The sequence below is a fragment of the Vespa mandarinia genome, chromosome 19 (assembly GCF_050613455.1).
Source record: "Vespa mandarinia isolate Hongniang chromosome 19, ASM5061345v1, whole genome shotgun sequence".
In the NCBI taxonomy this organism is placed as follows: Eukaryota; Metazoa; Arthropoda; class Insecta; order Hymenoptera; family Vespidae; genus Vespa; species Vespa mandarinia.
The window spans coordinates 2,860,918-2,881,303 of record NC_140828.1 but is presented as its reverse complement, the minus strand read 5'-3'; the positions used below and the strand labels follow the sequence as shown (position 1 = coordinate 2,881,303).

General features: G+C 30.2%; 3 protein-coding genes and 1 long non-coding RNA gene across 11 annotated transcripts; 3 read left to right on the top strand and 1 right to left on the bottom strand.

The window, feature by feature from the left end:
- The first annotated feature begins 386 nt into the window (after positions 1–386).
- LOC118449333 (tRNA (carboxymethyluridine(34)-5-O)-methyltransferase ALKBH8) lies at positions 387–4,015 on the top strand. Of its 6 annotated transcripts, XR_014983299.1 has the most exons (10): positions 441–648; positions 739–938; positions 1,014–1,245; positions 1,319–1,441; positions 1,503–1,706; positions 1,770–2,155; positions 2,237–2,392; positions 2,468–2,647; positions 2,824–2,984; positions 3,323–3,457. XR_014983299.1 is itself a non-coding variant. In XM_085662723.1 (9 exons), the coding sequence occupies exons 2-9, from the start codon at positions 831–833 to the stop codon at positions 3,358–3,360; spliced, it is 1,764 nt and encodes a 587-aa protein (XP_085518849.1). In that variant the 5' UTR covers positions 387–497; positions 739–830; the 3' UTR covers positions 3,361–3,457. The 6 variants fall into 6 exon arrangements, 5 of the variants coding, with proteins under 5 accessions (XP_085518849.1, XP_085518852.1, XP_085518848.1 ...); XM_085662723.1 differs by having other exon boundaries at positions 387–497; positions 2,468–2,984; XM_085662726.1 differs by lacking the exons at positions 2,824–2,984; positions 3,323–3,457 and adding an exon at positions 3,898–4,015.
- A 5,214-nt stretch (positions 4,016–9,229) lies between these two features.
- MRG15 (mortality factor 4-like) lies at positions 9,230–11,481 on the top strand. The gene is made up of 6 exons (XM_035883792.2): positions 9,230–9,726; positions 9,830–9,947; positions 10,017–10,325; positions 10,400–10,612; positions 10,692–10,861; positions 10,947–11,481. The coding sequence occupies exons 1-6, from the start codon at positions 9,699–9,701 to the stop codon at positions 11,117–11,119; spliced, it is 1,011 nt and encodes a 336-aa protein (XP_035739685.1). The 5' UTR covers positions 9,230–9,698; the 3' UTR covers positions 11,120–11,481.
- Positions 10,946–13,741, bottom strand: LOC146872386 (uncharacterized). Its single transcript, XR_014983304.1, has 2 exons — positions 13,115–13,741; positions 10,946–12,879 (listed from the first exon to the last, which is right to left on the bottom strand). It is a non-coding gene; the product is annotated as an uncharacterized LOC146872386 (long non-coding RNA).
- On the top strand, positions 11,908–20,379 carry LOC118449341 (serine/threonine-protein phosphatase PP1-beta catalytic subunit). Of its 3 annotated transcripts, none has more exons than XM_035883789.2 (6): positions 11,908–12,127; positions 15,541–16,028; positions 16,123–16,221; positions 16,320–16,559; positions 16,667–16,829; positions 16,928–20,379. In XM_035883789.2, exons 1-5 carry the CDS (start codon positions 12,076–12,078, stop codon positions 16,772–16,774), a joined length of 987 nt encoding a protein of 328 aa, XP_035739682.1. In that variant the 5' UTR covers positions 11,908–12,075; the 3' UTR covers positions 16,775–16,829; positions 16,928–20,379. The 3 variants fall into 3 exon arrangements, with proteins under 3 accessions (XP_035739682.1, XP_085518888.1, XP_035739684.2); XM_085662762.1 differs by lacking the exon at positions 11,908–12,127 and adding an exon at positions 12,765–12,910; XM_035883791.2 differs by lacking the exon at positions 11,908–12,127 and adding an exon at positions 14,552–14,633.
- The last annotated feature ends 7 nt before the right edge of the window (positions 20,380–20,386 follow it).

The following is a 20,386-nucleotide window of genomic DNA, read 5'->3' as shown; positions in this document are numbered from 1 at the left end:
CCGTAGAAAAGATAAGCGACACACACTTTTTTTCTTTCGATCGTTCTAATTATAATGATAAGACACGTGAGATATGAAGATAGAAAGAGAAAGAGAAAGAGAAAGAAAAAGAGAGGGTGGGAAGGAGGGAGGGAGGGGGAGAGAGAGAGAAAGAGAGAGAAAGAAAAAGAGAGAGAAAGAGAGAAAAAGAAAAAGTGACAAATAAACGCGTTTTTTCTTTCTGATGAAAGAGATTACCACAAAAGTGTGTGCTGTGTAACGTGGCGATTGGATCGAAGAGAAGACGCTTTTAGACTGACATCTCTCCGATCCTCCTAGTAGCGCTGCCGAGAGCAGACTGATACACCACTCTCTTTTATTCAGCTTCACGCGCGCTCTTTTAACCACTCTTATACAATTGCGCTGCGCAAAGCGCTGCACATTTTACCCTTTAAACGGAACTCCCTCACCGGCCGGCTGTTAAATGCTGCCATTTGCAGACGCCAGGAGCGCGACTGGTTATTAAATAAGTTTTTTTTTCATCTTTCTTTGTTTACTGTTTATAATTTCTTTTTGCTAAAAAATTACAAATTTTATGCGAATCATTTAACTCTTATTAATGAATACAAATGTTACGGCTTCACTATTTTTGTCATAATGTAATCTTACGTATGTTTCTTAGATATTTTCTAATGTGTATTCTTTTGTAATAAAATGAGTCATGCCATTTTAATATTCTTCCTCGTATCGTCATCATAGGTTATGAATCGTATGATTCCGTAACACGTGAATCCATATGTGCTCTTAATTTATACTAATATAATACAGCAAAGACTGATGAAATAGTTAATATGGAACTGGGAACTAAAATTATAATAAAGGGCGCGAGAAAACAAAAGCGTGCATACCACAGACTTATTAAGGATATGAATATTAAATGTTGTGATAAGCCTACGAAAGTTAGTTCTTTTGTTAATTCTATCATTAAAAGTAATCTTTCTTTGGATTCTTAAGTTATATTTTTTGTTTTTTAGAATATACTGATTTGCAATGCAGGATTATCAACTGGTTTTGATAAAGTGATGTTACAGAATATCGTTTCTCCTATAATATCTAATTGTGAATTCATCATGCCGCAAGGACGATCTTATTGTTTCATTAAATGTCAGTTAGAAACTGATGCTATTGAATTGTACAATAAAATACATGGACGTTTTAAATTGAATGGTCAAAATACACCGTTGTATTTGACGTATACTGAATCAGGTATATTACTTAATAATACTTTCATTAATATTCAATGTCTAAGAAATTAAGTATTGTCTTTTGTCTTTCATAGTACCAAATTTATATAAGGATGTACGTGATTCTGTATTACCACCTGGTCTTAAGCTAATAGAAAATTTTATAAATGAAGAAGAAGAGAAGTCCTTATTGAACATAATTGATTGGACAGAAATGGGTAATAATATTAATATAAAATATTAAAGTGTTTACGCAATATATATTGTTTTTTCTTATAGGATCTTTTTCATCTGATCTGAAGCAAAGAAAAGTAAAACACTTTGGATATGAATTTCAATACCATTCAAATAAAGTGGATCCTAATTTACCAATTATACCAATTCCAGAAGAATGTAATTTTTTACAAGATTTATTTAAAAAACATGGATGTGGAGCATATGACTATGATCAACTTACTATCAACCATTATTTACCTGGTCAAGGTAATCATAAAAAAGATGGAGTTGTTTTTATATATACAATATTTGTTTTTTTTTTATTTTAAGGAATACCTCCACACATTGATACACATAGTCCTTTCGAAGATACTATACTTTCTTTATCATTGAGTTCTTCGTGTGTTATGAATTTTAAAAAAGGAGATATGAAAGTCGATGTTGTTCTACCTCAACGTTCATTGTTAGTTATGACTGGTGAAGCTCGTTATGCATGGACACATGGAATTTCTTCGAAATATAATGATTTAATTGAAACTACTAATGGAGTTATGAAACAAACGCGAGGTGTAAGAACTTCATTCACATTTCGAAAAATACGAACAGGTCCTTGTTCTTGTATGTTTATAGAATATTGTGATTCAAAGAAGGACTCCTTTTCTTCTTTTGTAGACAATAAGTCAGCAGCAGAATTAGAACAATCTTATGTACATAAAGTAAGTATAATTTATTATTAATAGATTAAATTTTTAATGTAATTCATTGTAATTTTCTAATCATATAATAAATATTTTTAGGTATATGATGAAATCTCAGATCATTTTAGTGAAACTCGAAGTAAAGGCTGGCCTAATGTAATCAAATTTTTAAACAGTTTAAATGATGGTGCATTAGTAGTAGATGTTGGTTGTGGAAATGGCAAATATCTTCAAACAAATGAAAATATTTTTAAAGTAAGAAATGAATGAATATATATGATATTGTATTATTGCAAAATTTGTATACTATTGTCAATTTCATTTCTATAGATTGGCTGTGATCGAAGTTTTAAATTAGCAGAAATATGTAGAGAACGAAATTTTGAAGTACTTTTATCTGATTGCTTAAATTTACCATATAAAGACAATTCTGTAGATTCTGTGATAAGTATTGCTGTTATTCATCATTTGTCAACTCAAGAAAGAAGAAAAAGAGCAATATCTGAAATGGTACGAATACTTCGACCATATGGTAAATGTTTGATCTACGTATGGGCAAAAGATCAAAATAGAAATTCCAAGCAATCTAATTATTTAAAATATAATACAAATAAGAAAAATGAAAAAGAAAATGATAAATGTATATTACAAATAACTGATCAAAATTTGTTACTTCCTATACATAGAAATCGTACAGAATTTACTCACAGCGATATGCTTGTACCTTGGAAAAAAAGAAGTGGTGATAATTTTCTTAGATATTATCATCTTTTTGAAGAAAAAGAATTATCAGAATTATGTTCAGAGATTCCTTTCGTATTGATCAAGAATACTTACTACGATCAAGGTAATTGGTGTATAATTTTAGAAAAGAATATATAAGAGTGTATAAAAATAAAGATACCAAAATAAAATTGTTTTTGTAATACCTATTTTGATAATTGTACATACACATATATATATAATATAAAAAGCTTTATTTTTATACATAAATCATTTTGTTACATGATTTTTTTCAAAAGTTTAGAACAGCCATGTCTTGAATCTTCATTTTTAAAATCAGAGAATTACATCTGTACTCATCCCTGGTTTTATAATATTTTACACCAATAAAATTAAATTAGTTTAATATAAAATTTTACACCAATGCCAGCCTTAAGGCTGTTCATCATCTTTCTCTCGAAGCGTACGTGACTTTAGCGACAAATATGGACAAAATATGAACTACAAATGCAAGCGAAGAACGCTATTCCCATCGTGGACATATCCTATCAGTGTATAAGCTTGTAGTATATATTCTTATGCATAAATAATAATCGGTTTTTTATAGGTAAAGTAAGTAGTCTAGTAAGCTATAATTTAATATTTCAATCTCTCATGTATATATATATATATCTTTTTTGTTATAGTAGTGTCCATCTTACAATGATTCGTGCTAGATACGATGTTGATATAAATTTGTTTCACGACAAATGCATAAAAAATAATAAATATAATGAACATATATAATAATTAGTACATAAATTTGCTAATTTAAAGAAATTATCTTTGAATTTAATTATATCTTATTTATTTATCTGTAAAAGTATTATTGACAATGTAAAGTGTTAGTATATTATAATTATAATACTTATATTATAATCAGAATTAAATTGAAGAGAATTTGAAAATACATTGAATTATGCAGCCATTCGCCTGGTAATACTTGCGTTGCGTATTTATCATAAGATTTCAATACATGGCAAATATTATCGATCCAGGTCCCACTACGTGGAAGTTGCTGCATATGGAGACTCACAGGATAATGCTGACTCTACTCTAAAATCCACGTTCCGCTATACCGATCCGCAATGTCTGTCTGTTTCGGGAGCTTTAGACTTCTTAACTAATAGAAGATGTATGAGATCCCGCTTACAAATGGCTCCACCGTCCGACACCCTTAGCTTCAAACATGACCTATTATTAAACACGATCGTTCGTGCTTTTCGAATTTTGAACAATAAAAACGCAATCCTCGGTAGAACTTTTAATCGCATCCAAGACGTTCACATGTGTGTTAAAATAACGCTGACTCTATTCTAAAATCCCCGATCGCGAGGTAATCTAATCAAATTTTTGAGCGAATAAAACAAAGTCCATGGTAGGATTTTTAATTGAGTCCAAATATTCATGTGAATTTTAGAAAAATAGTGACTCTACTCTACTCTAATCCGCGTTCTCCGGGTGACATGAACAATCGAAACGAAGTTTAATCGCGCCTGCGAACATCTACGTCTGTGTTCGCCCACAGGCGCGAGAGTGTTCTCTTATCCTTCCCGTATCCTTGTGTAAAAATCGATGATAAATCGAGCCATTCGACGATACATCAAAATTATCCAATCGCAGATGAATCTATTCCTCGATGATCCCTCGATGATCCCTGGAAAAGAAGAAGATGAAGAATAGAAGGAGAAATCAGTTCTACACGATGCTGAGACAGCAGCCCGCACAAAGGTTCACACTTATAGGCTCTACTCATAGATCCCACCCGAGATTTATATAATAATAATTAATAAGAGTAAATAAGAATAAATAGGAATAACAGCGAACATAAGTGCGATCGAAAACTTGTCTGTACGTTTCTCTAAGAAATTATTTTAGAATTCTAGTATATCCGATTCATTTATTTATTGAAGTATGATTATCAATGTAAAATGGAAATACATTAATGTCATTAGTTAGAATTAGAAAAAAAACATTTTGCAAAAGCATTAAAATGTGTACTCATTCGCTCGATAATACTTGCATTCTATAAAATTTCAATATATCACAAGTGCTATCGATCTAGATCTAGATCTAGATCTCACCACGTGGACGTTGCTGCATCTGAAAACCCATTTATGACCTCCCGTACAAAAATCTAAAGCTGTGTATTCAAAACTGTCAATTTTCATATATTGTGCATTGTTCAAATGTTAATAAAATAATCTTATTTATTAATTATACCTTTCTGAGTTCGCGATCAGTGGATCGCAAACTCGACGAAGGATCTAGCTGAATGGAACTAGCTAAAAAGAAATAAGGAAAAAAAATATGTATATTACTTATATGAAAGACATAATTCTGAATTTAATTTAATCTGATCAAAAAAAAAAAAAAAAAAAAAAAAAGAAATGCTTGTTCTGGTTGTTTCAGCTCCATGTGCATCTTTATTCAGTGCACATTTAGTTCATCCCCATAATTGTTATATTTTACACGTTACGTGACTATGATTTTAATTATAATAGAAATAAGAAATATACTACTTATGAAAGATAAAAATATGATTTTAGTTTTACTCTAAGAAAAAAAAAAAAGTGAAAAATGTATGAAACTCGATTTTAATAATAAAAATTCAAAATATCAAATAATCCTAGAGATCTTGGCTTCAGCTTTCTGTGCACATTGATTCAATGCACTTTCAGTGGGCTCCATAATTGCCATATTTTATACGTTTCGTAGATATATGATTTTAATATAGAACTAGATTTTATTAGAATAAAATTATGAATTTAATTGAATTTTAGAAAAGAGAAAATGTGTAAAATTCATGTGTTGATTTTAATAATAAAAATGTATAAAATATAAAATATTTCTATTCGCGTACGCGTGTAATGCGGAACTGGAACTGGAATATTACGTCGTCTTAATTTTTTAAATTTACACTCCTACATCATCCATCATTATAACAGCATTTTGAGTGATAACATCGTAAAATTAAAATATGATTAAGAAAGATACTCGAAAGTTTCTAGTTAACCATTGAAAATAACTCAATGGCCTAATAGTTGCCCTCTCGAACTACATTTAGTGGTGGCCTCTTCTGCATATAGCCTCTTCTTTGCTTTGTGCCCTATTTTAATCGATTATCACTCAAAAACTGTAACAATAAAATTTGATTCCAAATTCTAAAATATTGAAGAAAATCCTAATACAATCCTAACGCATCTGAAAAATATAAACTATATCTTTTTGGATAGAAATTGATTACTATCTTATTGAGAGATATCTTTTCTCAACGTAGGAGAAATTAAAATTAGTATATTAATTGCTGAAAATTCTGAGCTAAAAATTTATTAACTTATCATTTAGGACTACGGAATATGACTTTACAAGTCTCTTTGTTTTTTTAGAAAATACTCTATTCAACTTTTCTCTTTCAAAAGCTATAATTCTATTGAGATTTCTCTTTTATCAGTTCAAATTGATTAAATATTTAATTAATAGTTATTTAAAAATATAAAACAAATCTTTTCATGCTCTTTCTTACAAGCCAGTATTCTTATTATTATAAGAAAATCATGTATAATTTCACTTGTAATCCAAAGACTATCGATCGTCACTGTCTTCTTGTTCATTCTTTATTAGAACTCATGAATATCGATTTTTTACTATATCCACGCGAGAAAAATATTTAAAAATGTATTAAAATATTCAAAATCTCAAATAATTATAAACGTATTTAAACAAGAAGACTTTATTCTGATCTAATAAATAAATCAAAAAATAAGAAACCATTCACGAGTAAATCTCCAAAGAAATTTATTCGTGGTCATTAAATGCTCTTTTATTAATTAATTACAATCAATCACTTGTGCCGATTCGGATCTTTCGTTCTCGACATGATTGAGTTATTGGAGTAACTTAAAAATTCACTCACTACTTAAGAAGTTCTGCAATGGCTCCAAAACACTCGTCCACGATTTAAGTCGAAATTGAGGATGGATAATTCGTAGCTAGCATGTGGTTGACATGTAGTTGACATGTAGATCGACATTGAAATTGGATGAGATCCTCTTCAATGATGCACTGACTCTAATCCGCGATAGTTATTTATTAATGGACGGTCACTGAATTTATTTCGTGAAACTCTATTATCTTTTATAAATACTATTAAAAGAGCAAAACACCTTTGCGAATAATCACTGCACGCAGTCGATGCAAGAACACTTGTTGTTTAAATCGCGAACGCGAATGAACAAACACTACTTTTACTTAGTAATATTTTTATTTAAGCGATACAAACAGTCGATTAATTCATTCTATGCTATGCGTGATTGCAATGAAGTTCTGAAACAGAAAAATACCAATAAAATTATTAGTATCACTGTTATAATAAGAAATTGTATAAATTATTCAAGAAATGTATGACATAGATATCTTAAGATATTGATGATTATTCGTCGGAAACAAAGGAAGATTGATCCAATAACAGTCAAAGTCAGAGATTCGATTTTGTTGACGTCATATGTTGCCAAGGACCGCCAGTTCAAAATTTAAATCTAAAAGAAAATAAATTTTATATATTATTTAAGAAATGTATGATATAGGAGTATATTTCCTTTAACTCTTCGTTGATACTTACAGGAAAGGCATACTGAGAGAGCTTTGATGTTTACTCGTTGAAGTGCAAAAGAAAACTATTTCGATAATTGTCGAAGTTAATAAAAAGATCGTTTATGTTTATATTGCACAAGGCTAATAACCCCGAGATAAAGATTTTGAAATATTGGAATTTTAAATTAAAATTATTTTAATTTTCTCGCATGTTACACCATCTTTTTACTTCTTAAGCGAATCTACGTACTATTGTTTAAATATTTGTATTATATATATATATATATATATATATATAATATATATATAATATTTATATATATTATGACAGTTTATATTGTAAAACAAATACTTCTATAATTATCGAATATAATGTATTTTTCTACGTATTACATAGCCAGGATGTCTATAATCGGTCGTGATATTGTCGCAAAAATGCGCGTTTTGTAACAGGAGCACATGACAATATTGGAGGTCGTTGTATAAAAAGCGGGAAAATATAATTCAGGCTGCCACGCTAGATGGCCCCAGGGGTATAAAAGATTTCTTAAATAATCATTTAATACCGCTCCGCAGGCTAGATGGCACGAGGGTATAATTATTTAGTACCGATCCCCACGCTAGATGGTGCCAAACATATTGTACGATTTCTGAAAATATTTATTTAATACAGGTACCCACTCTAGATGGCGCAAGAGATATAAAAGACTTCAAAATAATTATTTAGTACCGCTTCCCAAACTAGATGGCACAAGGGGTATAATTATTTAGTACCAATCTCCACGCTAGATGACGGTAGGGGTATTCAAAAATTTTGTTATATATTATATTTTACACATATATTGTCATTATATGATCGTAATATAAAACTCGATTTGCAGAAAATCTTTTCGATTTGTTCATAATTTGAAATTTCTAATAGGATAACATAACTTGTCAAGAGGTGGCACGATTTTGCGTGCCATCTTCGGGCATCGTGTAATATTTATACAATGGTCGATTTGCGGGAAAATTTTTGTTTCGTTCATAATTTGAATTTTCTAATAGGAGAGATTAATTTACCAGAGATTCTGAAAATCTGAGCATCAGCTATTTACGTACACACGCAAGCAGGTAATTGCTACTTGATGACGATCATGGATAATATATATATTTATTCAATGCAATGTGAAAATCAATAGTGAAGGAACGAGCTTTTTCTTTTTCGCCACAAATTTTTAAAGCCGCCACAGTACAAAACTTCTTCGCGAAAAATGTCAAAAACAGCATTTACGCCAACAATGGGAACAGGCATAATTTTTGATCAATTTTGATGGTCAAAATTTCATTTTAAAGACAAAGGTTTAGGTTAGGACTTCGTTTGCTCGAATTTTTGAAAAAGCTTTTTATTTGTATATAAACTATTCTTGAATAAATATCATTTTTTAGCACGTTTGTTTTCAAAGAAAATAAAGCTTTTTCAACAATTCTATAAAACGGAATTCTAGATTAAACCTTCGCATTTAAAATGAGATCTTGTTTATTAAAATCAGTCAAGAATTATGCCTTTTCTCATTGTTGGCGTAACTCATTATAAAACTAGGGAAAATGAACAACCTTAAGGCTATGTTCACAATATACGACAATCGGATTATCGACTGCTTACCTATTGTTTACCTATTTCATATCGATATGAAATCATATCTCTAATTATAATTATCTCGAACAAAATAGAATATTTGTCTTTTTTATATAATTATTTGATAAAATTATTGTATGTAAGATTTATCATTATATTGTATAGTAATTGTTTTCATAAAAGCAATTTAATATAAATCGTATCATATACAGGGCGCGGCCGAATAAGCATACAAGTGGGCACTGGGCAATTTCTCATGAAAAAATAAAAGAAATATGTATATACTTACATCCATACATATATATATATGACACTACTAATATTTTATATTTCTAGTGTTGTGATTGGTTAGACGAAATAAATTTGTTTGTCGTTGATTGCTAACTGCATGTTCTATAAAGTGAAAAATAGAAATAATTTTATAAAATAAATTAATAAATATGTAAAAATAAATGAAAATTGTCATTATATATTTTTGTGCAAAAAATCTACAGTGTTTTATCAGAAGGTTTGTGAGAAGAATGATAATTTGACTAGTTCTATTGGTAAAGAAACGATAGAAACATTAATATTCAACAAACTATTAAGATGCCTCCAAAGTGTAAATTTCAAGAAGGTATATTTTCTTATTATTACATAACCAGAATAATAATTTATTTATGTTAAATTGTCATTTACGTTTGGTTTCTACAAAAGTCTTGTTATTTTCTGTTAAACAGGTGAGAAAGTATTATGTTTTCATGGACCCTTGATTTATGAAGCTAAATGTTTAAAATTTTCTATCACAAAGGAGAAACAAATCAAATATTTTATTCATTATGCTGGTTGGAATAAAAAGCAAGTATAACAGAAAATTATTTTTATTACTATTATTATAAGTTTTAATTTATATTTATGAATTATTAGTTGGGATGAATGGGTGCCAGAAAGTCGAGTATTGAAATATAATGAAGCTAATGTACAAAGACAACGGGAGGTACAACGAGCACATTCTAATCAACAGAGTGCACAGAAAACTAAGAAAGGTAGTACAGGTTCTAAAACTCAAGGACGAAGAAGTGATATTGGTAGAGAAAAAGATACTGATAGTAGAGCTAGTACACCAGTAGCAAATGTTGATAAAACTATTAGTCGTCTTAATAAAAGTGCAAGTAGTATTGTTACACCTTCATCATCTCATGATACTACAACAGAAGGACCACGCAAAAAACGCAGGTTTGTCATAGATAAGATTTATCATTTATTGGAAATATATCATATAACAATTACAAAAACTAACTGTATTGTAGCCGAGTAGAACCTTCTGGTGAAAATGAAGAATATCTTACAAAAGTAGAAGTTAAAATTAAGATACCGGAAGAATTAAAATTTGTTCTAATAGACGAATCGGAAGTAATATTAAAACATCATAAATTACCAGTCTTGCCTGTTAAAAACACAGTTGATAAAATTCTAGATGATTATGTAGAATCAAAATCAGTTGGAAAACCTGAAGCTACCAGGTTAGCTGCTATAACTTTTTACTATTTATGTTACAGGACATATTATTAGAATGTTTTTAATTCTAAATACTTATTATAGAGAAAGTGTTATGGAAATAACAAAAGGCATTAGGGATTACTTCAATATTACTTTAGGTCTTCAATTATTATATAAATGGGAACGTCCACAATTTATACAGATGCTGAACGACAATCCAGATGTTTTGCCCAGTCAAATGTATGGTGCATTTCATTTACTTCGATTATTTGGTAAAGATTTTAAATATTTTCTATGTACATCTAGATATTTTAAGACTAAAATTTACATTACAATTTTATCTCCATTTATTTTCAGTTAGACTAGGCGGAATGTTATCCTATACTACTTTAGACGAAAGAAGCATACAATTATTACTATCACATTTTCATGATTTTCTACAGTATTTGCAAAAGAATCATGTCGAATTATTCAATCTTCAACAAGATTATACAGATCCTCCCCCAGATTATCATCGAAAATATGGTTAAGATAATATTAAATATATAATTCTAGATTGTCTTTATTCATTGGTCATACTGCAACAGCTCACGTTAAAAAAAATGTACATTGTGAATTTTACAATCAATTTTTATAGTAGACATTTCTTGAATCATCTGAGTGATGCATGAATTAATTGATATGAACAAAGTGACGGAAACATACTGTTCTCAATTTTAATAGAACTAAATAATGTAGATGTTAAGTGTTATGTCATTTAAACATGGTTGCATCATGGTGTGATGATAAAATGCAAATATGTTTTCATAAGAATTACGTAGAATTCTTGAGAAAGAAATACATAATACTGAAGAACACAAGGAGCAATGAAATAATAAATCTATGTAAATGAAGTGTGATATTTTCTTCAAAGTGTGACTTTGACATTTTCTTGATTCGATATATTTCTCTTATTTCATTTCAAACATATTGCTTCTTGTCTTCTGTTTATAAGCTTACGTTCGAAAAGAGTGAGGTGATAAAGAAAGTGGTTAACCAATTAAAAACAAAGAGAGTAACGAACCAATCAGAAACAAGAATGAGTAAGATGAACCAAACAGAATTGAGAATGAGAAAAACGAGCTAATCAGAAGCAGAAGTGAGAGTGATTGACCAATAAGAAGTAAGAGTGAGAAAAATAAGTCAATCAGAATGAAAGTGAAAGTGATTGGCCAATCATAAGCGACAATGAGTAAGACGAGCCAATCAGAAACTATAGAGAAAGAGGAAGCGAGTAACAGAGAAAGATTGAGAAAAAGTAAAAAAGAACAACAAAATGTCTGTATCAGCAGTCGATAAGAGTATAGCATGCAACACGTTTAACATATACGTCTATAAGTTTTCTCTCTCTTTCTGTAAACGCGCAAGTAAAACAGGCAGGTGCCGAAGTAGTCCCTCCTACTAACCATTGCACGAGCGTTAGTGCGCTAGTCAGTGGCGAGAAAAAATGGCGGATGTCGACTTGAACATCGACAGCCTCATACAAAGATTATTAGAAGGTACGTGATAACGAAAGAGCACTCGTGAGAGATCACAGTGTAAGATTATTAACAATAACTTCGCTTTCGATTTCATCAAGAAGCGTGCTTTTATCCGTATGAAATAATCGCGTTAAATCCAACAGAAAAATATCGTATCGCGTATTATTCCGCAGCAGCAGCAACACCAGTGTATACAACTTCTTTTCGAGCGAGCGCGACGGATCGAACGGTACGCGTCGTCCCACTTTTATGATTTTTCATTTTACTTTCGTACGATTAATCCAACAAGATCGAGATTGATTATTCCAACAGTTTAGCGGCTGCTCGCTCGCTTCTACATACATATCTATTTCTAGTACAACGTCTTTTACGTACATATGTAGGAAATTTTCGGTAAAGAAAGAAAAAAAGAAAAAAGGAAAAATATATAGTTAGAGAAAAAATGCGATGAATATTGATCTCTTTTTTTTCTTTAAGTATACCGAATATATTGTAAAAGAATTATACTATTCGGGATTTGTCTAGTTTAACGGTTTAACGGCGTATTTTATTTATTTTTAATAACTAGGAAAAACGATTTTTGTCTGTTTCTCTTTCTCTCTTGCTCTCTCTCTCTCCCCCTCCTTTCCCTCTCCTTCTCTTTCTCTCTCTCTCTCTCGCTCTCTTTCTCTTTTCCTCGATACATTCGTGCACAACGTGCGTCGTCGGCCCTTTCGATGCTCCTCAAAGTGTACAACACGCAGAAAGACCAGATACAGAAGAAAGCCAAGCTAAAAGATATTTTCTCGTCGGATTTTGTCGGTAGGCATATATTACAAGGACCCAAACAAAATTCAAGTAGTTGCTGCTATACTCCGTTCTATTTATATTCATATTTTTATTTTATTTTATTTTTACTTTATTTTATTTATTTTTTTTTTTATTTATTTATTTTTTTCTAGTTCACCTAATATCCCTTAATCTCGAGCGTCTTTTTATAGTAATCGTGGTAGACGTAAAACTTACTTTTGCCAAAGAGATTGTAACAATATTCGGTTTTGGTTTATACTTTTCTCTTGCCCTTCTTATTCCCTTCATCCCTCCGTTTTTTCGCGCTCGAAAGATCGCGCAGATACGTATTTACAACAGCATGGACGATGGCGGAAGCATGGAAGGTTGTCTTGAAAACCGGTTAGCAATATCGTTTCTCTCTCTCTCTCTCTCTCTCTCTCTGTCCCTTCCATTTTATGTACTATGACTTCTTTCAGGGTTCTTTTAATTTCAATTATCGCGCCATTTTTTGTTTATAAAAACGAAGTCAAACCAGCAGAATAAATTTTCGATGTAAATATCGTATTCATCTTGATTAACGTAGTATCGGAAAAGTTTATTTGATTAAGCGTAGAACGGAATATATGTATACATATGTATACATATGTATACACAAGCGCGCATACATCCACGAATAAATAAATGACACATAATACACATACACATAAGAGTTTTTTTGCTTATAAAGAATTGCAGCACGAGTGACGCTTTTATAACGCGTTTACAAAGTTTTGCCATTTTATCGTTCTCTTATTGTCGATAATAAACGATGCCAATCATAATCATAATTCTAAGAAATCTTTTTATTCCAAAATATCACAAGGTTGGAACTTTCCTTAACTTCTTTTTAGTCGCTCTACATGAACATACATTCGATTTTCACGTTTCTTTTTTTTTTTTTTTTTTTTTAAATACTTTTGTTATAACCTCGTTCTTTCAAAACAAGAAATCAAATTAATAAATGTAGAAAAAATTAATCAAAGAAATGAATTCTTCAAGATTTCATTCTTATTTACTTGAATGTGCATATTTGAACGATAAGCTGTTTTTCAATACCATTCACGATGGATTTTGAGTCCTGCTCGTCATAAAAGTTCTTTTACGTCTATAAATACATCGAGCGCGGTAAAATGAAGAAATACGCAGTGATAATAATGATAATTAGAATAACGTTAGAAATGACATCATGTTCGTAATAAGAAACGTTGATAAGAATTAGAGGATCGTTGTAGAAGAAAATGATCTAAAAGCGTCGTAACACGTTTGCTGCGATATATACAAGCTTGACTTTCCCTCATCCCCATTCCCCATCATATCGTTGTTCCACAAGGCGCGAAATATACGTTAAAGTATCGTTCGCGTGGACGAGCATCATCGATCGTTACGCGTTCTTTTGCATCTTTACCTGTCACGAGGAGATCGCTGTTATGTTAGCTTTTTACATAATGACTCTTTATTATCATATGTGTATGTATATACGCGAAACGTTTACTTCTCTCCTCTCTTTCTCTTTCTATGTTCCATATTTTTAGTTAAGCAAGGTCATTTATTCGCTTATACGTTATAACTCGAACGCACGTACGTCGCGTTTGAATAAAATTTTTGTTAACATGGACAGAATATATAAAACTCGTTCTTCCTTCTAGAATGCATATCATTATTGTCGTAGGTTGGACGATGATAATAGATTCTCTCAATCGTTGCTTTTATATACGTGCGTGCCTGCATGCGTGCGTTCGTGTGTATGTGTGTGTATGTGTGTGTGTGTATATGTGTGTGTGTACATAACACAATCTTAATGGAGTAACCTTTATAATTCAAATTTGTTGGTTCATAGGAGAGATAGGTTCTACGATTATTTCAATATAAATGAGTTAGGTGAACAGAGTATATGGGAGGAATATTGATGATTGTTCTAAGATAAATAAAGGTCTATACGTTCTATGTAGAAAGTATGCTCTATGCTGTGCTATATAATTCATTTATTTCCCAGGGAGATAGATCATACGCTAATTTTAACATAAATGAATTAGATGAAAAAAGTATATAGAAGTAATATTGACGATTTTTCTAAAATAGAAAGTATAATATATAAATGAAGTAGGTAGAGAGTATGTTCTCTGCTACTATATAATTTATAATCTCCTAGGAAGATACGTTTGTATGATAAATAAATGAGTTATAATGAAAAAAAGTATATATAGGAAAAATATATATTGACAATTTATTTAAATTAAGAAAAAAAAATATCCATCTATCCATCCATTGGCATTTATAATCCAGGATAGGTTTCACTCTCCTTTAGAAATTCTTATTTGCACTTAATGAATCTGACTTTTCTTTTTGAAGTTTCTGTAATAAGGGGATTTTTATAAGGTTAAATTGTCAACCCCAACACTCAACCCCTATTAATGGTCTTTTATGATCAGCTGGGTATACTATGGTTATATTCTATCCCCAACCCACAAGGGGGGAAGAAAGAAACAAATATGCATTAAATATAGAGTATGCTCGATGCTGTTAATATCGTAATGCTGCTATTGGTCGTAGGCTAATTGAAATAGAGAATAATTAATTAATAATATCGTTAGAATAATTTATTGAAATTTATGTGAGCACAGTAAGAGGATGCAGACCGGGGAAGACAGTGACGATGTCGGAGGGAGAAGTACGTGGACTTTGTTTGAAGTCCCGTGAGATTTTCCTTCAACAACCGATATTATTGGAATTGGAAGCACCTCTTAAAATTTGCGGTGATATTCATGGTCAATATACGGATTTATTACGGCTCTTCGAGTACGGTGGTTTCCCACCTGAGGCTAACTACCTGTTCCTCGGTGATTACGTTGATCGTGGAAAGCAATCGCTCGAAACCATATGTCTTTTGCTAGCCTATAAAATCAAATATCCAGAGAATTTCTTCCTGCTGCGCGGGAATCACGAATGTGCTAGCATAAATAGGATATATGGATTTTATGATGAATGCAAAAGGAGGTATAACATAAAGCTTTGGAAGACATTTACCGATTGCTTTAATTGTCTACCAATAGCTGCAATTATCGATGAAAAGATCTTCTGTTGTCATGGTGGCCTCAGTCCGGATCTTCAGGTGATCTTATTTTTAAATTTTTATTTGAAAAATAAATTTTTACTTTATTTAATTCTATAATATTGGATTTTATCTTTATATTTGAATTTTGTAGAGTATGGAGCAAATCAAAAGGATCATGAGACCCACCGACGTACCTGATACTGGTCTTCTTTGTGATCTACTTTGGTCTGATCCTGATAAAGACGTTCAGGTAAAGTAAATCTAATTGAATCGAATTTCTAATGTTTTTTTTTTTCTTTTTTTAAGAGTAAAACAAACTTTTTGTATCCTTGAATTATACTTGTTCAGGGTTGGGGTGAAAACGATAGAGGTGTATCATTCACCTTCGGTCCAGACGTCGTGTCCAAGTTCTTAAATCGACACGACATGGATTTAATATGTAGAGCTCATCAAGTTGTCGAAGATGGTTACGAGTTCTTTGCTAAGAGACAATTAGTCACCCTCTTTTCTGCTCCTAATTATTGTGGAGAGTTCGACAATGCTGGTGGCATGATGAGCGTTGACGAAACTTTGATGTGCAGTTTCCAGGTAATGATCATTTATTAAAAAAGAAAAAGAAAAAGAAAAAGAAAAAAGCAACCATCACATTTATATGTACGAAAATTTAAAATCTGTAATTTTCTTTTCATATGTAGATCTTGAAACCTTCAGAGAAGAAAGCAAAGTATCAATACGGTGGTATGAATACCGGCCAAGCAGGCAGACCATCTACACCACAAAGAAATCCTGCGAAAAAGAAATGACAGCCTTCTGATCCGAACGAACAATTAGTATTCTCTTTATTGACAGTGCTGAAAGGTAAGGTTTGTCTATTTACGAAAAAAGGTCGTACAGATCCGACGGGACGATAATTTTAATCGCAGAAACTTGTAAGGACTTATTTTCACGTTTTTCAGCATGAAGACGTCGAGCTCGATCTAATCTATCCTAATCCGTTAATATAAAAGATAAAGTGTGCGTAAGATTACTCTTACTTTTTATGTTGATTGCATCTTAACGAGATAAGCGGTGTAACTAATTCACAAACGATACGATTATTTCTTTTTCCCCCCTATTTTTTTTTTCATCGAACTAGGCGAGACTCGACGCCTACGTTCTATGAAAATAACTTGCATTTTTCCATACTGAAGATAGTCCAAGATATAATGACGCAGAGAAATATAAGAGACAGATCAACTTTATTGCAATAACTTTGTTGTTTGTTTTCAATTAATTTATTGGAGAATTTCTCCTACGTTATTTTCCAATTATAATACATTATAAAATGATATATTAAATATTTTTTTAAATATATATATATATATATATTTATTTTTTATTTTTTTTATAAATATATATTTAAAGTTATTGCAAATAAATTGTGTTAACGATCTCTGTGTAATTTTGTAACCGCTGTAGTAATTTTTGTCGAGTATTAATGGTTCGGAACATTCGTTTAAGTATTTATTTCTTCCATGCTTGTATAAGTTCAAGAGATATCGAGATTGATTAATGTCCGCGTTATTTAGAGATTTTTCGATTAATTAATTACTACTACTAATTTTATTTATTGTTATCATTGTTCGTCGTCCAACGTTATCATCGTCATCGTCATCGTCATCGTCATCGTTATTATCATCATCATCATCATTATTACCATCATTACAATCATAATCATCTCATTATCATTATAATTGTTATTCTCATTATAAGCATTGCAGTTGATTACGTAACATAGAATGCTGCAAATGTACATAGTTAGAGGTTTTAGTAGCTATTATGTTCTTCATTTTTTATTTCTCTCTTTCTATTTTCCTTCCAATTTTTCTTTTTAAATATTGCATTTGAAAAATTGATTTTAATTTTAGCAATCTCTACGATAATATTGATTATATACATACTGAAAGGTATGTTCAAAAATATATATACATATACATATATATATATATTATTTATATTTTTTAATCTAATGAATTGGAAGAGTATATAAAGAAAAAGAGATGAGAAAAATAGAACCATTTCTGATGGAACAGAAAAGAAACCGTACTAATAATTACGAATGATGTTTTTCATTGCAAAGATATGTACGTGAAAAAATGGGGGATTAAAATAGAGGATAAAGTTTAAATATGGAAAGTTAATAAGCTTTTTCCATGATTAAATAAAATGATACAAATTAAATGGATAAATAAATAAATAAATAAATAAATAAATAAATAAATACAAGAAATATAAACGAGGTCCTCGATATTCATTCTCATACACAATTGGCAATATTTATATAAAAAATAATAATTCGTCGTTTAATTTTGTTTTCGAATTAAACAAAAAGAAATTAAAAATCTTTGAATGCATATACTTATCTTTTTCATAAAAGAAATAAAATAACATGAAAAAACAATATAATAATATCAGAACCACGTAACTTTTGATTCCTTCGCATTTCTAAGTTGCCATGTTGTATAAATAAAATGAACGATCGATAACGAAGCCACACTCGTTACTACACGACGTTACTACTTTTTACACATGATTCCTTCCATTATTATTATTATTATTATTATTATTATTATTTAATTAATTAATAAATATAATTAATTAATTAATTATTTTAAATCAATATAATGAATTATTATATTATTAGAATGCCACACTATTTTACCGCTACTATTATTTGTATTATTATTATTATTATTATTATTATTATTATTATTAAACATTATTATTAAATTATAGAGAAACAAATAGCCTTTTTTAAGTTGCATTTCTAATCTTGGTATAACATATACCGCTGCCTATATTATTTTTCTTTTTTTTATTATAGCGCTTGTTACGGAGTAAATATAAATATACTGACATTTTGAATTAGTTACTTGATCTATGAAGCGTGGTCACTCGAGAGTGAAAAGAAGAAAAAGGAAGTAAACAAAATGGTAATACTTGAAGAGAAGCATAGCACACATAGTACAGTCGCACGCATATGTGTGTGTATGTGTGTATGTATGATTCAGTGATTATGAAAGTGATCCAAGTTCCATTTGAGATATTAAAAAACATATTTTATGTCACAATACGCTATATTGTTAACTTGTTAACTGTGTTTCACAAATATATTCATCATGAATTTTTTGCATTATGACATAATGTATGTATGTATTTCTTCTCAAAGTCTTTCAGCCGTTCAATTTTTATTTAGATATGTCACATAGACAGACAAACAGACGAACACACCTATGTAAACAATCTGTCTATACTGTGATATGTCTTGTTAATTTCTTTTTATTTTTTTTTTTCTTTTTTTTCTTTTTATGTCGTCTCTAAAATATTCTGCGTTTGGATATATTTGTTCTTTTAATTATTGTTATACAAAAATATACATTATTAAAATAAACTGACACAGTTAATAGGTCAACATTGTAAAATAACGTAAAAGAATTATATTTATATTCAAAAATAAATATATACTTACTTTTTCTGTTTTCTTTTTCGTTATAGAAAAATAATTTTGAAATAATTCAAAGATAAATATTTGAAAATATTGCTTATGAAATCACTTTCATAGTTACCGGCTGAAATATAAAACTTGTCAGATATTTTCTTCCCTCGCTTACATATATTCTTTTTACTTCCTCCGATATGCATCAGTCATATGCTCGTATGCTCGTGGAGATCAAGTAACCATGAGTGTGAAAACATAATGACACGACGATGACAACTATGACGACAATGTTTTAAAAGGCTTTTATCAAGAAAAAAAAAAAAAAAAAGAAAAAAAAAAGAAAAGAAAAAAAAAAACCATTTGTTGTCGTAGTTGTTGTCGTTGATTGGTTGAAAAAAGAAACAAGACCTTTGGTCTTCTCCCTTTCTCTCTCTTTTTTGATGAATGATTAATAATGGAGTGGTTGTGATTCCCCTCGATATGCATTTTTCGTCCAAGATTCATATATATATATATATATATATATATATATATATATATATATATATATATATAAAATATATATTATATTTGTAAATGGTTAAGCCAATCGTGATTCGTCGATGGAATCATTTTGTGTAGTGTAAGGAGAAGGATAAGAAATAACAAAAAGAGGATAAATTAAAAGTATTTGTAAAAAATTGGATTAATGAAGAGATAAATAAATAAATAAATAATGAAAAGAGAGGGAGAGAGAGAGCGAGAGAGAGAGAGAGAGAGAGAGAGAGAGAGAGAGAGAGAGAGAGAGAGAGAGAGAGAGAGAGAGAGAGAGAGAGAGAGAGAGAGAGAGATAACCATCGATCGAATCTCGATAGAGATATAGCCCTATGAGTAATATAAAACATCCTGAAGATGTAAAACTTTCAAATAATAAACGTGCATATTGTTGTACACATCT

Coding starts and splice junctions, on each gene's coding strand:
- MRG15 (XM_035883792.2), top strand. CDS start 9,699: ATGCCTCCAAAGTGTAAATTTCAAGAAG. Junction 9,948..10,016: donor TATGCTGGTTGGAATAAAAA/GCAAGTATAACA, acceptor ATGAATTATTAG/TTGGGATGAATGGGTGCCAG. Junction 10,862..10,946: donor TCATTTACTTCGATTATTTG/GTAAAGATTTTA, acceptor ATTTATTTTCAG/TTAGACTAGGCGGAATGTTA.
- LOC118449341 (XM_085662762.1), top strand. CDS start 12,826: ATGCTCCTCAAAGTGTACAACACGCAGAAAGACCAGATACAGAAGAAA. Junction 12,911..15,540: donor TTTCTCGTCGGATTTTGTCG/GTAGGCATATAT, acceptor ATGTGAGCACAG/TAAGAGGATGCAGACCGGGG. Junction 16,560..16,666: donor CTTTGATGTGCAGTTTCCAG/GTAATGATCATT, acceptor TTTCATATGTAG/ATCTTGAAACCTTCAGAGAA.
- LOC118449333 (XM_085662723.1), top strand. CDS start 831: ATGGAACTGGGAACTAAAATTATAATAAAGGGCGCGAGAAAACAAAAG. Junction 1,246..1,318: donor TTTGACGTATACTGAATCAG/GTATATTACTTA, acceptor TGTCTTTCATAG/TACCAAATTTATATAAGGAT. Junction 2,156..2,236: donor AACAATCTTATGTACATAAA/GTAAGTATAATT, acceptor AAATATTTTTAG/GTATATGATGAAATCTCAGA.